Source organism: Gallus gallus, chromosome 33, assembly GCF_016699485.2.
Source record: "Gallus gallus isolate bGalGal1 chromosome 33, bGalGal1.mat.broiler.GRCg7b, whole genome shotgun sequence".
Taxonomy (NCBI): domain Eukaryota; kingdom Metazoa; phylum Chordata; class Aves; order Galliformes; family Phasianidae; genus Gallus; species Gallus gallus.
This window is the reverse complement of record NC_052564.1, coordinates 1,817,531-1,837,574: the sequence shown is the minus strand read 5'-3', so window position 1 is coordinate 1,837,574 and position 20,044 is coordinate 1,817,531. Positions and strand designations below refer to the sequence as shown.

The 20,044-nt window shown below is 48.4% G+C and overlaps 3 protein-coding genes across 3 annotated transcripts in view; 1 reads left to right on the top strand and 2 right to left on the bottom strand.

Moving 5' to 3' along the window:
* Window positions 1-20,044, bottom strand: part of LOC107049234 (olfactory receptor 14A16-like) — a 164,388-nt gene that overhangs the window by 45,075 nt on the left and 99,269 nt on the right.
* Window positions 4,844-6,048, bottom strand: LOC112530875 (olfactory receptor 14C36). The gene has a single exon (XM_040654627.1). The coding sequence runs from the start codon at window positions 5,777-5,779 to the stop codon at window positions 4,844-4,846; it is 936 nt and encodes a 311-aa protein (XP_040510561.1). The 5' UTR covers window positions 5,780-6,048.
* Window positions 13,881-14,810, top strand: LOC121107980 (olfactory receptor 14A16-like). The gene has a single exon (XM_040654626.2). The coding sequence runs from the start codon at window positions 14,043-14,045 to the stop codon at window positions 14,808-14,810; it is 768 nt and encodes a 255-aa protein (XP_040510560.2). The 5' UTR covers window positions 13,881-14,042.

Here is a 20,044-nt window from a genome sequence, read left to right as displayed (position 1 = left end):
TGTCCAAGTTATGTGTCCATCATATGCTAATGGTCAAGGGATGTGAAAACAAGAACCCAAGGCCTCTTCCTGAATGCAGGCAATCAGCTTCTCAGGCAGAAGGGATCTCTCAGTCAGCCTGCCCAGCTGGTGCCTTCTGCTGGCTTACCAGAGACATGGGAATGACCATAAGCTGCATTCCTAAATGCACAGAGCTCGGCCCTGAATTCAAGGCTGTCCTATTGGCTACTACAGAAAGAATGATTTCCAAGGCTCTTTGTCAGCCATGTTCCTGCTGCAGGTCTGTCACCTCCAGAGAGAGAAGTAATCTCTCAAACAGCATCTCAGACACATGCTTGCTACACGGTGCTGAGTTCTGCTTGCACAAGTGACCTCTCCTCAACATATCTATCCCTGCCTCGTGGCCCATTGCTCAGCACTAGGGCAGCTCTGGGGGGCCCTGCCGGCTGCCGCTTCCCATTCCACCCCAAGGAGCCGTGCTGTGTGTGCTGAGGCCATGTGGGAAGTGATTGGAGCATGGTGGGGAAGCGGTCCGGGGCTGAGGTCTAGGACTCGGGCCTGCAGCCTCCCCTCACTATGCAGAAGGGTTCTTCTCCCAAGGTCCCATTTCGGGACCGGCAGTGCAGTGATCTCTTTGGCTTGACGGGAAGGTGATGGGACCGGGCGCTCTCGAGGAGGGCTGATGAGTGCTGAACTGAGGGACGGAACTGATGTGATGAAATTAAACTCTGTAACCACAGAGTAGTTATCACACAGGTGGGCTTAATCAGCACTGCACACATGCTGGATGCCGAGGGGATAATGTCTCCTAACCTGCGTACCGGAAAGGAAGAAAGACACATACTTAAAGAGCAAGCTGCAAACATACACGTTAGATGTCCAAGAAAAGGCTGGTTTATTACTATGAGTCCCTAAAATTATTGACATTCCCCCTCCTCTCCTCTCCGTCCAGCCCAAGTCTTTTACACATGCTCTTTTACACATGCATATCTCTCGGTGGTCTTTCTGATGAAGGTAATCATGTTATTTTCTTGGGCTTGGGTCAGGATGGAGGACACTTGGCTGGCTCTGGTTGGTCGTCTCATTGTTCAGAACTCCATTCAATAACCCACTGCTTCTTTGTTAATTTGTGTGTTTACGGTCCGAGCCTGCTACCTTGCATGCCAGAGATAGGATACTGTAGAACAAGTGAAGGCAATGACAGAGCCTGTATTTGAGAAACAGGCACTGGAGGAAAAGATATCAGAAAGGAATTGACTCGCCCCTCCTGGTAACAGTGTGGAGAGAGGGACAAGCTGAAGAATGTGACCCTCCCCTGTTTGTAACATCACGTCGCTGGAGAGCAGGGCAGGGGCAAAAGGGGGACCCGCACAGAGACAGACTGCACAGGAAGTATTGCAGAGGCAGAAGGAGTGGCTCCAGACCACGCTCCCTGCTCCAGGCACCCACACACCCATGTAGCCCACCCATTGGTTCAGGCTGTGACCCTGGAATTCCACTACAGATAGATAACAATGTTATTTGGAAAAATGGGAAACCCGCTGTCTGCGCTAATTGTCTGTAGAAGAACATCTGTTATCGGCAGCGAGAACCTGGCTTAGCAAGGTCAAGTAAACCTGAAATAAAGGGTGAGTAAATGCTGTAGAAAAGTGTGAATAAACTCAGAGTAAAGTGTGAGTAAACCCAGAGAAAAGTGTGAATAAACTCAGAGTAAAGTCTGAGCACACCTGGTGCAGTGTGTGACTAAACCAAGAGTGAACTGTGTGTGTAGACCTGAAGTGAAGTGTGAGTAAGACCCAGACTAAGCTGTGAGTACACCCTTAGAAGAGTATGAGTAAAGTCTGTTGAAGTGTGCATAAACCCAAAGCAAGGTGAGAGTAAACTCAGACTAAAGTGTGAGTAAAACCCAGAGAAAGGTATAAGTACACCTGGTGTAGATCAAGTCTAAATGTGGCAAAGTGTGAGTAGATCAAGAGTAAAGTGCGGGGAGACTTGGAGTTAAGTATGGGAAGACACAGATTTAAGTGAGATAAAATGTGGAATAAAGTGTGTGCAAACCCTGAGTAAAGAGAGAGTAAAGATGGAGTGAAATATGAGTAAAACTTTGGTATAATGTGAGAAAAACCCAGAGTAAACTTTGAGTAAGCTGGAAGTAAAGAGTGAATAAACCTGGAGAAAATGGTGAGTAAAAGCCAGGGAAAAGTTTGAATAATACCAATGCAACATGTGAGTGAAACCAAAGTAAAGTGTGAGCAAAAGCAGGAGAAAAGAGTAAACCCGGAGTAATCTCTGACAAAACCCACTGTAATCTCTGAGTAAACCTGAAGAAAAGTGTGAGTAAACTAGAAGTAAAGTGGTAGTAAACATAGAGTAAAGTGTTAATAAACATGGAATACAGTCTGTGTAAAATACACAGTAAAGTGTGAGTACACCCAAAGTATAGTAGTGACCAAACCCAGAGTAACGTGTGTGCAAACCCAGTATAAAGTGTTAGCAAAACCAGGAGAAACGTAAGAGTAAACCTAGAGTAATGTGTGAGTAAAACATGAGTAAAGTGTGAGTAAAACATGGAGTAATTGTCAAGTAAAATGCTGAGTAATGTAAGGGCACCCTCAGAGTAAACTGTGAGTAAAACTGGAGTCAAGTGTGAGTGAACCTGGAGTCAAGTGTAAGAACCTAAATAAGCAGTAGAATAAAATGGAGTAAAAAGTGAGTGAACCCAGAGAAAAGAAAGAGTAAACCCAGAGTAAAGTGCGAGGAAACCAAAAATAATGTTTGAGTAAAATCCAAAATAAAGTTTGGGTAAACCTGGAGTAAAGTGTGAGTAAAGCTGGAGTAGAAGGAGAGTAAAACACTAAGTAGACCTAAAGTAAAGTGTGAGTAAACACTCTGCAAAGTATAAGTAAACCTGAAGTAAAGCGTGAGTAAACCCGGAGGACAGTGTGAGTAAACATAAAGTGTGAGAAAACCTTGTATAATGAGTGAGTAAACCTTCAGTGAAGCATGAGTAAAACCCAGAGTAAGGTGTGAGTACATCTCAAATAGAGTGTGATTACACCCAGCACAATTTGTGCATAAAACCCATAGAAAAGTCAAAGTAAAGCAGGCGTAAAGTGTGAGTAAACCCAGCGTAAAGTGTGAGTAAAACCTGAAAGAAGTTGTGAGTACACCTGGAACAGCGTGTGGGTACACCCGGTGAGCAGTGTGTGTAATACCTGGAAAAAGCTAAGAAGAAAGCTTGAGTAATGCATGAATGAACCCAAAGTTTGAGTTAAACCCAGAGAAAGAGTGAGAAAAATGCGGAGAAAAGTGTGACTAATCACAGAAGTGTGAGTAAACCCGGAGTAAAGTGTGAGTAATTCTGGAGTAAAGTGCGAGTAAAACATGAAGCAAGGTGAGACTACACCAGGAATACGGTGTGAGTAAAACCAAGAGAAAAGTAAGAGAAAACATGGAGTAAACTGTAAATAAACTTGAATCAAAGTCTGAGTAAACCTGGAATAAAGTGTGAGTACATCCTGAAGTAAGGTGTGAATAAACCCGGTGTAAAGTGTCATGAAGTAAATGGTGAGTAAAACCATGTGAGAGGTAGATGGTGTTTTTGCAGTGGAAATTCCCAGTCACAAAGAAAGCTGCTGAATAGAGTAAGGTTGAGACTGGGGCGTTCCGACCTGAGTAGAATTGGCACAGGCAATACTAGGTAAGGTAATTCTATAGGGCAGGGGAGTGTCCGGTACAGGACAGAACTAGTGGGCAGATTGTTGTTAATATTGTCCTCTTATTGACATAAAAAGTACAGAACACACCTAAAAACACAGTGTTGGTAACAGACATTGTATGGAAATGTCAGGTAGCACCAGCGTTGGAAGGTTGTGAGCCTGAGACACTCAACCAATGAGTGCCAGGAGAGGCTTTACCTGCATCAGACCAAGGGTATACAATGGGATGGATTTCACTGACTGGTTGTGCAATTTCTCCCTTGTCAGTAGGGGGTGTGCGCCCATTACTGCACTAATGAATAAACTTCTCTTCACAGAGATCTTGGCCTAAAGATCAACATTAGAAACTGTGGATTTTGAGCGTGTTTCTCACATAGATGTACAGGTGTGCGATCCTGGGCTGAGAGTGAGTTGGCCATAAACAAGTCCATCAAAAACAAGTTTGCAGTCAGAACTTCTTACAGCACAATGGGAACGTTTTGGACAGAGCAAGGCCGTCTCATTTTTCACAGGACTCTCCTCCCCCAAGTCTCCAGCCTTCTGTCTGTTGTCACGGCAATGCTCTCCCAAGCCTTTGAGACAATTCCAGGCACACCTCAGGCAAAGTGTTTCTCCTTGGTCTGCTACGTAACACAGGACCTGAGGGCTGACACAACTGCAAGGAGAAAGGAAAACAGCGTGGTGCTGCAAAGAGAGCTGCACTGAAAAGACCCCGTCCTGCTGCTGCCCATGGCCGTGGCTCCAGGGAAGCAGCAGCACAACTGAAAGGCAGCAGAGAGGGAGAGGCCATTGGGCGGTGAGGGGCAGCCCCACAGACAGCAGGGCTGCAGCTCCGTGTGGCAGTTGGGCTCTTGGTTCCTGCACCCCTCCTGTGTGCAGGGCTGCTCTCTGGGATCCAGAGGAGGTGGGAGCTGAGATCAATGATATTCTGATGATTTCTTTATTGATTCAAAGAGCCAGGTTACTTTTGTCCATTAGGCTTGCCAGCCAGAGGACAAAGGTAGAAAATAAATAAGAAATGTGATGAACAGTATTGGTTCATTGGAATTAGAATTACCGTAGGAAAAACAAAGAGGGAGTGAGGGCGAAAGAGATGAAATAAAGGCTGTCCGAGCTTTTCCATTTTACTGATGCCGTAGCAATATATGTCCAAAGAGTTTCCTGAGAGCTTGCTTGATCTCCTGGTTCCTCATGCTGTAGATGATGGGATTCATGACTGGAGGTACCACTGTGTATAACACAGCCACCACCAGGTCCAGGGATGGGGAGGAGATAGAGGGGGGCTTCAGGTAGGCAAACATGCAAGTGGTGACAAACAGGGAAACCACGGCCAGGTGAGGGAGGCACGTGGAGAAGGCTTTGTGCCGTCCCTGCTCAGAGGGTATCCTCAGCACGGCCCTGAAGATCTGCACATAGGACACAACAATGAAGACAAACCACCCAAAAAAGATTAAGATACTAAATATGACAAGTCCAAATTCCCTGAGGTAAGAACCAGAACAGGAGAGCTTGAGGATCTGGGGGATTTCACAGAAGAACTGATCCACAGCATTGCCTTGGCACAGAGGCAGGGAAAATATAGTGGCAGTGTGTAGCACAGCATGGAGAAGCCCAGTGCCCCAGGCAGCTGCTGCCATGGTGGCACAAGCTCTGCTGCCCAGCAGGGTCCCGTAGTGCAGGGGCTTGCAGATGGCAACGTAGCGGTCATAGGCCATGACAGTGAGAAGGGAATATTCTGCTCCAAAAAAGAAAAGAAAGAAAAAAAGCTGGGTAGCACATCCTGCGTAGGAGATGTGCCTGGTGTGCCAGAGGGCATTGGCCATGGCTTTGGGGAGAGTGGTGGAGATGCAGCCCAGGTCGAGGAGGGCGAGGTTGAGGAGGAAGAAGTACATGGGGGTGTGCAGGCGGTGGTCGCAGGCTACGGCTGTGCTGATGAGGCCGTTGCCCAGGAGGGCAGCCAGGTAGATGCCCAGCAAGAGCCAGAAGTGCAGGAGCTGCAGCTGCCGCGTGTCTGCCAACGCCAGGAGGAGGAACTCGCTGATGGAGCTGCTGTTGGGCATCTGCGGTTCCTGGGCATGGAGTCCTGTTCAGGGTGCAGGAGATAATGACAAGACAAGACTTTTCTCAGTGACACTCATCCCACCATTTTATAAAGACTTTTTTTCTTTTAGGACAGTGTTCATTTAGTTCCATCACTTGAATTTAACTTCATGAGGTTCATGATTCTATAATAAGTAGAAGCTGAAGGAGCTTTAGCCTTCCTCTCATTTCCTAATCATATCCCAGCCTCCTGGATATTTTCCTCATAGGAGCTGTTTCCATGTCTCATGTCTTTAACATGTCTGCACTCAGGGCGCCCATCCCTAACGCTATGCACTTCAGTTTCTCATAGGGAAAGCTGCCTGTTTGCAGGGTAGATCCATGTTCATGTCTGTAGGAAATAAATAAATAAATAAAATAAAATAAAATAAATAAAAATATCTCAGCTGGTGCTGCCCTTTGGGAGAGGAGAGGCTGAGAGCACATGAGGAGATTTCTCATATAACAGCAGACTGAGAAAGGTACAATTCGGGATTCTCAGAGATGTGTTCATAATTCACATTTCCCTTCAGATTTCTGCCTCCAAGTCTTTCCCCTTCCTTAAGAACAGAAAATAGAAAATCCCTTCCTTGTCTCTCCTCTTGCAACGAGCTCTTGGAAACACTCTGGGATGCAGTGCAGCTGTGAGCCCCCTGACCCAGGCAGCAGCTGTGGCAGCAGAAGGCCCCTGCCCTGCCCTGCCGGGGGGCTCCTTCCCCCCACACATCTCCCCGCAGCGCCCTGGGCAGCTCCCCAGGCAGGCTGAGTGCTGAGCCTGGCAGGCGGCAGAGTCCCTGCCCCGGCACACAGCCCCTGGGGCACAGCAGGGACCCTGCTCTGCACCACAGCCCTGGGCACCCGGCTGCACCCCCGGCTGCACAGCCTGCAGCCGTCCTGGGACACGCAGCCCTCAGGGCTGTGCTCTGATGCTGCAACATGAAGCCCTCATTTGGTGCAGGTCTTTTTCCACAATAAAGAAACAGCGAGTGTCTGAAGCCTGATCTGCTATGGGATGTCCAAAATATAGTGATCTCTCTAGGAAAATCAGATTCATTGCCTGCAGCGAGCAACTTACCGAGTCAAGGCCAATGAGCAGTGAGCCTCCAGTGAGCTCACAGCTTGGTCACTCTCCACAAAGCCTGTAAGCTCTCATCCTTCTCTCCACCCCATCACCTGCAGATCATGCCCCCAGCCCTGCTGTGCTGTGCAGAAGAGCTGCTCCTGGGCACAGCTGTCTCTCTGCAGCACTGCCCTCTTGTATGAGCTCCCTGTGTCCCAGGAGCCCAGCCCAGATCAGCAGCAGAGGAGGTGATTTCCTTCTCCCCAAAGCTCTCCCTGGAGATATCCATGGCCCTCCTGAGCTGACAGCTCCTGCAAGGCAGCAGGGTCATCACTGCAGAATGTACTTCAACGTCAGCTCCATTAACAAGCAAGTCCCCTGGATTCCAAAAACATGGATGTTCCTACTAAATGAAATTTGACCACGAGAGTAGCAAATGCCAAATGTGGAAACTTCTGCTCATGATGCATTGGAAGAAAGACAGACAGACAGACAGACAAGGATTGGGAGGGGTTGAGTTCCCCTGTTCTGGGCAGTGGTAGAGCAGAGGCAGTGCAGGCATAAGATTACAGAATCATACAGTGGTTTCGGTTGGAGGGGACGTTAAAGAGAACCTAGTTCCATGCCCTCAGCCACGGGCAGGAATGCCAACCTCCGGATCAGGCTGCCCAGGATACCATCCATCCTGACCTTGAATGCCTCCATGGATGCGGCACACAGAATATCTTTGGGCAACCTGTTCCACTTCCTTTGAGTAGACAAGTTGTTCCTAACATGAAACCAAAATCTCCCCCCTCTAATTTAAAGCCATTTCCCTTTGTCCTATTACTAGCAGACCATCTCATCCCAACTGTAGGGTCCGGCATCTCATCAGTTGATGGAAAACACGGGGCTGAAAAGGGATCAGTTCTCCAGAGGTCCATGGGAGCCATATGTCCTTTTAGTTGAGTTCAGATGTGTATAGTGAGGTGTCTGTGTGTGAGCCTCTCGTCTGAATGCTTGGTCATATTCAGCAGGAACTGCATTGCTCACACAGACACACTCAGGGGTTCCCGAGGTGCCTCGGGTGATCCTAGTTGTGTGCTGGTGCTTGTAAAGTGTGGTGGAGAATCTCTGAGATAGACACCTCCTTCCTGAGCATCAGCTGAGGGCCAGAAGGGAGGTATTCTTGGCCAACCTAAATGCCACCACAGCCCTGTCCTTAAACAAATGGATGAGCTCACAAAAGAAGAGCCAGACCTTCCTCTCTGCTCGGTCTGTGTCACACTCTGCCATTCAAGGCGTTACAAAGCTCTGAAACACTTACATTCTTTCACTGATGACACCTCAGTATGTTCGAGGCTCACATTTGAATGGCATCAGGGTAAGTCTAGAGTCACACCAGTTCCCAGTTGACAGGAGGCTGGCAAATGTTGTCTCATTGTAAGAAAGGGAAAGAAAGATGACATGGGCAATTATGGACCTGTCAGTCTCATTCCGGTGCCTGGTAATATCATGGAGAAAATGATGCGGGGAGTTACTGAAAAAGCCCTGAGGGACAATTCTGACATTGGCCGCAGCCAACACAAACTCATGAGTGGAAGGTCCTGTTTATCTTAATGTCCTTTTATGACAAGGTCACCAATGTAGTTGACCAAAGGAAGCCAGTTGATGTTATCCTTGAGGACTTCAGTAGAGCTTTTGATACTGTTCCTCACAGTATCCATCTGGAAAAAAAGGATGCATACCGCATAGACAGAAACATAACGGATGGATGGGTGGGGCCAAAAGGCTTACAGTAAATGGGGTTCCATCAGGCTATAGGACAGTCACTACCAGGGTTCCCCAGGGCTCAATTTTAAGGCCACTTCTCATAAACGTTTTTGTGAATGACTTGTATGAATGCACGTAGTGCTAGAAGATGTTTTGAGCAAGTTGGCTGATGATACCAAATTAGAAGGATTTGTCCTCCACTTAGGCAACAGAGAGATGTGGACAAGTTAGAGAACTGGGCAAGCACCAACTGCATGAAGTAAAACAAGAACAAGGGCCTGATTCTGCACCTGGGAAGGGGCAACCATGCACGTACACACAACCTGGGGGATGGGACACTGGAGAGCAGTCCCACAGAAAGGGCTTGGGGTTCCTGGTCAACAGCAAATTGAACATGAGTCAGCAGTGTGCCCAGGCAGCCAGGGAGGCCAACCATCCCCTGGGGTGCATTGAGCACGGCATTGCCAGCTGTGTGAGGGAAGGGATTGTCCCTCTCTGCTCTGCACTGCTATAGTCTCACCTGGAGCACTGGGTGCACTTCTGGGCACCGCAGAACATAAAAGACATAGCGTTATTGGAGAGTGTCCAAAGGAGGGCACTAGAACTGGGAGATCTGAAGTTCAAAGTTTCATTGGGATTCACTTCTTGTTCAGACTGGGCCCTTCTCACATCCCACAGCCTGGGATGAGACACAATGCTTGCATGGGACTTGGGCCTCACAGCACCTCTGTACACCATGCAGAGCCTGGGAGCTGCTGTCCCCTTGTCTTTCATTTGGCATCCTACAATCTTCCATCCCACTGCCCCAGCAAGGGCCCTGAGCCAGCATGAGGGACAGGATCTCCCTGCCAAGGGTCAGCCCTGATCAGGGCTTGGCCTTTCTGCTTCATAACACAAAGGAGGCTTTTCTCAGCATCACAGCCACCATCCCAGTGCCTTTGCCTGCCTGTAACCATGGCTTCCAGTTATCTGCTCTAACAAGTCCCTGGGGAAGCTTGCTTGTTAGTGGCCCTCAGTGGGGCTCATTAATACTCCAAGAAACTTCTCTGTTCCTTCTGACTTGGTCTTCTTGAGCACTTCATGCTATCTTCTCTCTGCACTGGTGGTTGATGGACTCAGCAGCAATTTTCCCCCTGGGGCCCATTACAGCCTAAAGAGCTCTCCTGTGCCTTGTGCATCCCTTTAATCTTCTTCAGGTGTTCAGAACTTGTACAGCTAACTGGAGAGGTATCTGGAGAGAGCTTAAAGAGGAAGAGTTCAGTGGTCATTTAAAAAGTCCAGTTATTTATTTATTGATAGCTGTATTTAAATAAGATGTTAAAACAGTACTTGGCAGTTGATTCTGACCCAGGATTCTGTCCCATAATGAGCTTTGCTCTGTCACTGTTATGGACAAATGTTCTCTTAAGCTTTCCCCATCCCTTTCTAGTCATGGCCCCATGGGACTGGCACCACTTTTCCTCACATCACTCTTCTCCTCTGCAGTCACCCGCTCACTGTTAAACCTCCTTTGCACCAACCCCCAATGGCTTTCCTCCAAGAACCAGCTGCATGTGGGCAATGACAGTTTTTTTTTTTTTTTTTTTTTTTTTTTTTTTTGCCAACAAACAGAAGGAAATGTGATGCAAATGAATGAACAGTAAAACACATTGATCATCTGCATGCCTTGTCCAAGCTGCATCTAACGAGGTTTTTCTTTCACAGGGAATACTTGTACAAGAAATGAGTTAGACAGAGAGAGGAAGGGATAGATATAATCAAAGTAAAGTAGTTGATAAGAGAGTCTATCAGACTGTGGAGAGATGGAGCAGGTTCCAGTAATCTCTCTGAAGGTCAGAGATAATGCCAGACAGTTGGGAAGCATTTGAGTGAAGAAAGAGCAAGGGATGGGGAAATGTGGAGAGCAGTGGGAAGAGTGTGTGTCCAGATGGCCTGCTGAAAACATGCCCTTCAGCATGGTCATGTATTAAGGAGAGTTGGAGACCCCTGGAGGGTGAGGGACAGGAAATATGCAGCAGGGTAGAGCAGCAGTGGGCACGGGGCATTACTCACAGGGCATTGACTCTGGCATTACAGCCTGTGTCTGTGTACCTGAAGGCATCTGTGTCCTGCAAACACAGTTCTGGAAAACATTGCCCTTTCTCAAGAACGATTAAAAAAACCAAAAAAACCCACATCCCTCAAAAAGCAGTTTTTTCAACTTAAATGGAAAGAGTAACATGAGAATATTTGATGTTGAGAAGTGTGTCAACACATTTTCATTGATTTCTATCTTTTTCATCAATTCTTTATTTCAATTTTATTGTCATAACTTCCAGACTTACAGCTTCAGAAAGAAAACCTCTGTTTATCTCTCCTAACAGAGGATGTGCTCCAAACCCAGTCAGCTTGTGTGAACTTTCCAAAATCCGCTCCAAGTTGCTGACATTTTTTTTGTGTTGGAGGCACCACTCTGGATAGTGCCTTCCCTCCACCTTCCAGACATGGTTTCTTCATATAAAAAAGGAGGAGAGTAACTCTTTACATCATTTCTGAATACTAGGTACAGCATGAATGGTAATAAACTACAAGAGAGATTTACATTTGATGTTGGGAATGCATTCCTGACATTTTGTAGATCATGATGTGAGGCGCAGGACAGGTGTGGAACAGGTAGCCCAGAGAAGTTGTGGCTGCCCCATCGCTGGAGATGTTCAAGATGTCACGTGTCCCAGGCATCCACATGTACTGTGTGACAGCCCTGCCCACAGCAAGGGAGTTGGAATTAGATGGTCTATAAGGTCCTTCCAACCCAACCCATTCAAGGGTTCTGTGATTCCGGTCACTTTCTTCCAAGTTGAAATCCTTTTTTTTTAGGTATTCCCTGATCACCTCCTCTTTTACTCAGGGCACACGTGCATTGAACCGACATTTCCCACCTGTCTCTGGCACCTAGGATTCCAAGAAGCCCAAGCCAACTAATTAACAGCAAGGGCAGGAAGGAAAGGAGTATCAGAGACTTTTCCATGTCCTGTCTCACCAGGTTCCCTGCCCCATTCTACTCTGGGCCCACATTCTCCCCAGCCTTCCTTTTGTAGCTTACATATTTCTACAAGCCCTTCTTGTCTGTGATATGCCTGGGCACATTCAATTGCAGTTGATCTCTAACTTTCCTAAACTCATCTCAACAGGTACACTGGACAAAGTCTCTGCATTGCTGCCAGCTGACCAGGTCTACCGTTCCCATCTGCCTGTGGAGAACATCTTCCACATGTTCTTCCTGATCAGGAAGCCAGGAACGGACACTTTTGGTCTCCTCTGTTGGCCATTTCCATTCATTCGGACCTGGCAGAGTTCAGTGCACTCTCACAGAGGGCAGTTGCCCTTCCTTGTCTCCTCGCCCATCCATCGTAAAGACTCCGTATTCCCCTTGTGCTGCAGTTCAGTTGTGGAGGCCATTAAACCATGTCCCCATGGTCCAAACAAGACCTCAGGCCTGCAACTGTACAAACATTTCTAGCTCAGCATGTGCTGCTGTTCTAATAGTGTAAGAACACATAAGAAAACACCCTAATTGGAAAGCACCATTGAACTTAGACTGGCAAGATAGCCCATCTTTGCTTTTTGTGTTCAGATGGTGGCATAAAGGCATAAGCTCCACTGTGGGGTTCAAGGTTGTCCAAGAAGCACGGGCACTCGTAGGGCATGGCTTTCCTGATGGCCTTGAGCTGCATTTGCAGCTGCATGGACAACTGCCATGCACACGGGAAGTCCACTCCTCCCTGTCTTTCTCCATGTGCCTTTTTTGTGACAGCAAACACTCTCCGGTACGACTAACCATATGTCTGGAATTGGTCACTGTCCGCTGGATATTTGGTGGTTAATTCAGCAGATTTCAAAGCATAGACATGATGCTGTTGTCTTTCAGGAGCTGTTGGCCATGGAGACCCAGGGACATCTCAGGGGAGATGAGAGGAGAGGATGAAAATGACATCCTCTGCTGCTGATCTGGGCTGAGCTCCTGGGATACAGGGAACACCTACAAGTGGGCAGCGCTGCAGTGAGACAGCTGTGCCCAGGAGCAGCTCTTCTGCACACAACAGCAGGGCTGGGGGAATGTTCTGCAGATGACATGAAGATAGAAGAGAAAGGACAGAGAGATTACAGGATGTATGGGGTGTGAACAGCCTGCTCACGGCAGGAGGACTGCTCACAGCTCTTGGCAAGGTAAGTCTTGCTGCAGGCAATGCAGCTGCTTTTATTGGACGATCAGAAAAATTGAGACAACCATAGGAGATCGGCCTGAAGACATACCATTTTTGCTAATCATGGAGAAGGAACTGCTCCAGATGAGGGCTTCTGTGCTGCAGCGTCAGAGCACAGCCCTGAGGGCTACATGTCCCAGGATGGCTGCAGGCTGTGCAGCCAGGGGTGCAGCCGGGTGCCCAGGGCTGTGGTGCAGAGCAGGGTCCCTGCTGTGCCCCAGGGGCTGTGTGCCGGGGCAGGGACTCTGCCACCTGCCAGGCTCAGCACTCAGCCTGCCCGGGGAGCTGCCCAGGGCGCTGCGGGGAGACATGTGGGGGGAAGGAGCCCCCCGGCAGGGCAGGACAGGGGCCTTCTGCTGCCACAGCTGCAGCCTGGGGCAGGGGGATCACAGCTACACTGCACCACAAGGTGTTTCCAAATGCACTTTGCAAGAGGAGGAAAAAGGCTGAGATTTTCCCTTTCCTATTCTGAGGGAAGGGAAATGGACTGGAGGCATAAATCTAAAATCGGCTGTCAACTTTGAACACATCTCAGAACCTCCAGACTTGTACTTTAATCAATCACTTCTTTTGTATACAGTCACAAAGAATGTGCTTTCAGCCTCTCATTTCTCGAAGAATGGAACCAGTTGAAATGATTGCCGTTTTCTGAAGACATGAATAACAAACTTATCCTACAAACAGTCAGTGTTATCCAACAGAAACTGAAGGACACAGAGGTTGGCACTGTGGGCTCTAAGAGCAGTTGGTGTAAAGATATGAGACATGAAAGCAGATGAAAATATCCAGGGAGATGGGATAAGATTAGCAAATGAGAGGAAGGCAAAAGCTCCATAAGCTTCTTCTACTTATGGAATGCTGAACTTCATGAAAATAAATTCAAGTTATGGTAATAAAGGAATATTGTCCTAAGAGAATGAAAACATTTTATAGTACAGTGGGATGAGTGATTACGAGAATTGCCTTGTCTTGTCATTATCTTCTGCACTCAGAACAGGACTCCATACCCAGGAACTGCAGATGCCCAACAGCAGCTCCATCAGCGAGTTCCTCCTCCTGGCGTTGGCAGACACGCGGCAGCTGCAGCTCCTGCACTTCTGGCTCTTGCTGGGCATCTACCTGGCTGCCCTCCTGGGCAACGGCCTCATCAGCACAGCCGCAGCCTGCGACCACCGCCTGCACACCCCCATGTACTTCTTCCTGCTCAACCTCGCCCTCCTCGACCTGGGCTGCATCTCCACCACTCTCCCCAAAGCCATGGCCGATGCCCTCTGGCACACCAGGGCCATCTCCTACGCAGGATGTGCTGCACAGCTCTTTTTCTTTCTCTTCTTCATCTCAGCAGAATATTTCATTCTCACCATGATGTCCTATGATCGCTACGTTGCCATCTGCAAGCCCCTGCACTACGGGACCCTGCTGGGCAGCAGAGCTTGTGCCACCATGGCAGCAGCTGCCTGGGGCGCTGGGGTCCTTAATTCCCTGCTGCACACTGCCAGTGTATTTTCACTGCCTCTGTGCCAAGGCAATGCTGTGGATCAGTTCTTCTGTGAAATCCCCCACATCCTCAAGCTCTCCTGCTCAGAATCTTATCTCAGAGAAGTTGGGTTACTCCTTTTAAGTGTCTGTTTATCATTTGGGTGTTTTGTCTTCATTGTTGTGTCCTATGTGCAGATCTTCAGGGCTGTGCTGAGGATGCCCTCTGAGCAGGGACGGCACAAAGCCTTCTCCACGTGCCTCCCTCACCTGGCCGTGCTCTCCCTGTTTCTCAGCACTGCCTTTTTTGCCTATCTGAAACCCCCCTCCATCTCTTCTCCATCCCTGGATCTGACCATGGCACTTCTGTATTCGGTAATGCCTCCAGCACTGAACCCCCTCATCTACAGCATGAGGAACAAGGAGATTAAACATGCCCTCAGCAAAGTTTTGCAATATGCACTATTCCAGATTCAATAAAGTGCACATCTTCCTCACATGTTTCCCAGTGATGGTTCTTCATAATTTATGTATGTTTGATTTTTTGTTTGTGTAAGTGTGATACAGAAATCTATAAGTAAAAATTACAATTTATTCTTTTTCTTTTTTACTCTCTCCTTTCTAATACCTCACACCAAGAGCTCATGTAAAAATGGAACCAGGTTCCCTGAGTAGGTTAAAAGATACTGAGAAAGATTGCAAATAATAATTTTCCTTAGCTCTTCTCTCTCCCTGCCTTGTCTATATCTGGGGGAGGAACAGCCACGGGTAGCAGCACAATATATATATTTGCAACTCCAGGACCTGTATCAAGAACTGGAGCTGCTGCAGGGTCTGTCCCAGGAGTTGGAGAGGCTGCAGTACTGTCAGCAGATCTGGCTCTCTTCCCCTTGAGGATGCTGAAGAGTGCTGAACACAGCTCAGCAGGTGTGGGCCAGGCCCTGGCACGCTGCCGTGATTTGTGCCTCTTTAGGATTAGCAGGGCCACAGCACACCTTCCCCAAAGATTCTACCACTTTCTCAGGATCCTACAGTTGCTCAGAGATGAAGTTCCAAACCCCTGGGGGTTCCCACTGCTCCAGGCACCTGCCCAGACTGTCCCACACCCCGACCATGCAGAGCTATCCTGCCTTGGGGCCGATCTCTCAATCATATTCTTGAATAGTTGTTTAACCTGAAACATGACCTGAAACACATAAATGGCATGTAGCAATGGGAGCACGTTGGTTTGAACATCCCATGGATAGACAAAGTTCTCAGGCGCTGTTGTAACTTGCTCTTGAGCTCTAGGGAAAGAAGGAGAAGTGAAAGGGAGGATGAGGGACTGATGGAAAGTGTCCTCCCTGGTCTCCTCCATAGCTGATCTCCCTGAGGAGACAAAGCCAAGGGTGTAATTACTAAACATATCAGCAATATGACTTCCAAAACCCAAAGATGGCTGTAGAGCTGAATGCACACAGTACTTCAGTTTGTCAGCTGAAAGCTTTATCGTGATATAAGCCATAGCAAAACAGCACAACTAAATAAAATCCCTAATCAGCCCCCAGAGTTGACAAACAGTGCAGCAGGGAAAACAAGCAGCAAGCAAGGAGCTGTGCAGTGCAGTTTCATGGGAGGACTCAACGATCTCCATAAATAGGGAAACAATCAGCATAATGGCCAGCAATTATCCAACTACCACAAGGCCCTGTGTTAACTTGCTCTGGACAGATCTGCTGTTATTTCCACACTAGGAGCCCCATATTGGGCACCCAAATGACTGTGGATGTTTAACCCGACTGGTGGCTCAGCACCACACAGTGCTTTGTGCACTGCCCCCTTCCCAGTGCGATGGGGAAGAGAACTGGGAAAAAAACAAAGTACAGTTTGTGGGTTGAAATAAACCTATTTCCTAATACAGATCAAAGGAAAAGGGTAATATTTATGACTATATATACATATATATGTGACAGTACATAACAAGTGATGCACAAGCACTTGCTCACCACCCTCTAACCAATGCCCAGCTGGCCCCTGGGCAGCAAAATAGAGAGAGACGAACTCCCACCACTTTCAGTACTCCTCCTGCTTGCTGTCAGATGGTACGGAATGTCCCTTTGGCCACTTTCAGTCAGCTGTCCTCATTCTGTCTTCTCCCAGCTCCTTGGGCCCTCCACTAACAATGGTCCTGGCTCTGTACAACAGTGCTTAGCAGCAGATATAAACATCGGAGTGGTATTTATGTTGTTTTTCTCCTAGAACCAAAACACTGCATCACACCAGACCGTGAAGAAAACAAATCCATCCCAGCTGTAACTCAGACACACCCCCGTCCCCTTCCTCTTGCTCTTCCTGTTTAGGAAGCAGGGAGCAGATGCTGGATGTCTCCTCTTTAAGCCATTCCCATCAGTTCTCAGCTGGCTCCTCTGCCACCCCCAGGCAGAGCTCAGTGCACTCTCACAGAGGGCAGCAGCCTATCTTCGACTCCTTGACCATCCATCAGAAAGAGTCCGCACCCCCCTTTCCCACAACTCAGAGGTGGGAACCATCCCACCATGTCTCTGTGAGCCAAACAGGACCCAAGGCCTGCAAATGCACAGAGATTTTGAGCTCACTGAGCTAATGTTTGTGGTCTTCTCCTTAGTGTAAAGAGACTTCAGAAAGCATCCCATGCCAGAAGCATTATTTGATTTAGCCTGGTTGGGCCGTCCATCTACACCGTGGTACTGGTGTTCAGAAGGTGGCACACAGGTACTACGCCCATTGTGGGGCTCACAGTTGTCCAGCAAGCACTGACACTACCATGGCATGGCTTTCCTGAAGGTCCTGAGCTGCATTTGCCATCTGGCTGAGGTGTGCTGGAGACCTCAGGGAACTGCCATGCAAAGGAGAGCCCAGAACAAAGGAAGGTGTCATCAGTGAGAGAATGTAGGTGTGTCACAGCTTTGTAATGCCTTAAGCTCTGGAATATGCAATAGATGGGGAATAGGGAAAGATCTGACTCTTCTTCTGGTGAGCTCATCCATCTGGTCAGCAGAATAACTCTGCATGCTCCATGGGGACACTCTCAGGTGCCCGTTACTCAGAGATCTGATGACATTTAGGATGGTCAAGAATAACTCCATTCTGGCCTCCAGCTGATGCTCAGGAAGAAAGTGTCTATCTCAGAGATCTTCCACCGCATCTAGCAGGCACTCACACACTGGAAGGACCACCCCAGGCACCCTCATCTTCACTGAGCATGTGTGTGAGCAACTGAGTCAATGCTGAACAAAGAGCAGGGATTCAGATGAGGGCTCACACACAGGCACCTCACTCTATGCATCTGAATTCAACTAAGAGGACACCCAGCTCCCATGGTCCTGTGTGGACCTTCCCCAGGCATTTTGGTCACCTGTGAGTGCCTCTGGGTGAGCAATTGTTCCACACCCACTGAATAAAGACCAAGGACTCATAAGAGGGATTCATGTGTAGACAATTTATTGCACACATTGGAACCAAACAAAGAGGACTCCCATCTCCCATGGGTCTATTTGGAGATGAATCCTATTTTAAGCCCAGGGTTTCCTTTTTATAAGAGCCATGGGCAGAGGTTTCCAGATGATGCCTTTACACCTCTACTAAGCAAACATGATCTGATAGGACCAACCTTGCTTCTGGACTCAGCCTCCATCCATTGGACATTTGGTGACTAACTGAACTGAATTCAAAGTGTGTTCTGCAATGATGGATGAAAAGCTGGATATGAGGAAGCAGTATGCGCTTGAAGCCCAGAAAGCCACCTGTATCCTGGGCTGCACCAACAGAGGGGTGGCAGCAGGGATAGGGAGGAGACTGTCCCCCCTCTGCCCTGCCCTCATGAGGCCCCACCTGGAGGACTGTCTTTGAGCCTGGGACCCCAGTACAGGAGGGGTGTGGAGCTGTGTGAGCAGGTCCAGAGGAGGGCTACAAAGATGAGCAAAAGGCTGGAGCACCTCTCCTATGGAGACAGGTTGAGGGAGTTGGATTTCATTAGGTTGGAGAAGAAAAGGCTCTGAGAGACCCCCTTGCAGCATTCCAGAATATGACAGAGGGGGACTGACATTTTACGTGGTCTGATATTGACAGGACAAAGGCAAATGACATTATACTAAAATAGGGGAGATTTGGGTTAGAAGTTAGGAAGAACTTTTTACTCTGAGGGTGGAGAGACTCTCGATCAGGTTGCTCACAGACGCTGTGGATGCTCCATCTTTGGAGGCATCCAAGGCCAGCTAGGATGGAATGCTGGGCAACCTGATCTGGTGGTTGGAAACCATGCCCATGGCAGGGGAGTAGCAAGAAGGTGATCTTTCAAGTCCCCTCCAACCTAAGCCTTTCCATGATTTTGTGAATCTGTGATTCACTGATGACCCTGCTGCCCGGCAGAAGCAGTCAGCCATGGAGACACATGGACATCTCCAGAGAGATGGGGAGTAGGAAATCACCTCCTCTGCTGCTGAGCTGGGCTGGGCTCCTGGGACACAGGGAGCTCATAGAAGCAGGCATTGCTGCAGAGAGACAGCTGTGCCCAGGAGCAGCTCTTCTGTACAGCACAGCAGGGCTATAGGCATGATCGGCAGGTGACATGAGGATAGAAAAGAAGGAGTGTGAGCAGGTTGTGAGCTCACTGGAGGAAGACTGCTTACAGCGCTTGAAAGGGTAAGTCTCTAGCTGCAGGCAATGCAGCCACTTTTACTGGAGGGATCACTAAATTTGATACAACCTATGCAGATCTGGCTGAAGACTGAACATGGTTCCTTTTCTCCTCCAGCTGAGGGTTTCTGTGCTGCAGCATCAGAGCACAGCCCTGAGGGCTGAGTGTCCCAGCATGTCTGCAGGCTGAGCAGCTGGGGGTGCAGCCGGGTGCCCAGGGCTGTGGTGCAGAGCAGGGTCCCTGCTGTGCCCCAGGGGCTGTGTGCCGGGGCAGGGACTCTGCCGCCTGCCAGGCTCAGCACTCAGCCTGCCCGGGGAGCTGCCCAGGGCGCTGTGGAGAGACGTGTGGGGAGAAGGAGCCCACCTGGCAGGGCAGGGGCATTCTGCTCCACAGCTGCTGCCTGGGGCGGGGGGATCACAGCTACACTGACCAGTAGAATGTTCTCAAGAGCACTTTGCAAGAGGAGAGACAAGGCAGGGATTTTTCTTTTATATGCTTAAGGAAGGAAAAATGATGGGACACTGAAATCTAAAAGGATCTGAAAACTTTGAACACATCTCTGAGACTCATTAATTATATTTTAATCAATCAGTTGTTTTGTATACAGTCACACAGAATGTGATTTCAGCCTCTCCTTTCTCAAAGGATAGAAGCAGTTGAAATATTCTCATTGCCTGCAAACATGAATAATGCACTTATGCTGAAAAAAGGCAGCTTTCTCTAACAGAAACAGAAGGGCACAGAGGTTGGGCTTGTGGACTCTAGTAGCAGTTGGGGCAAAGATATGAGATATAGAAACTAATGATAATATCCAGGGAGATGGGATAAGATTAGGAGAGTAAAGGAAAAGATCCATAATCTCGTTCTGTTTATGGAATGCTGAGCTTCGTGAAATTAAATTCAAGTAATGGAGCTAATGAACATGGTCCATAAAGAAAGAAAAAGTTTTAAAATATAGCCGGAGGTGTGACTGTGAGAACTGCCTTGTCATTATCTTCTGCACCCTGAACAGGACTCCATGCCCAGGAACCGCAGATGCCCAACAGCAGCTCCATCAGCG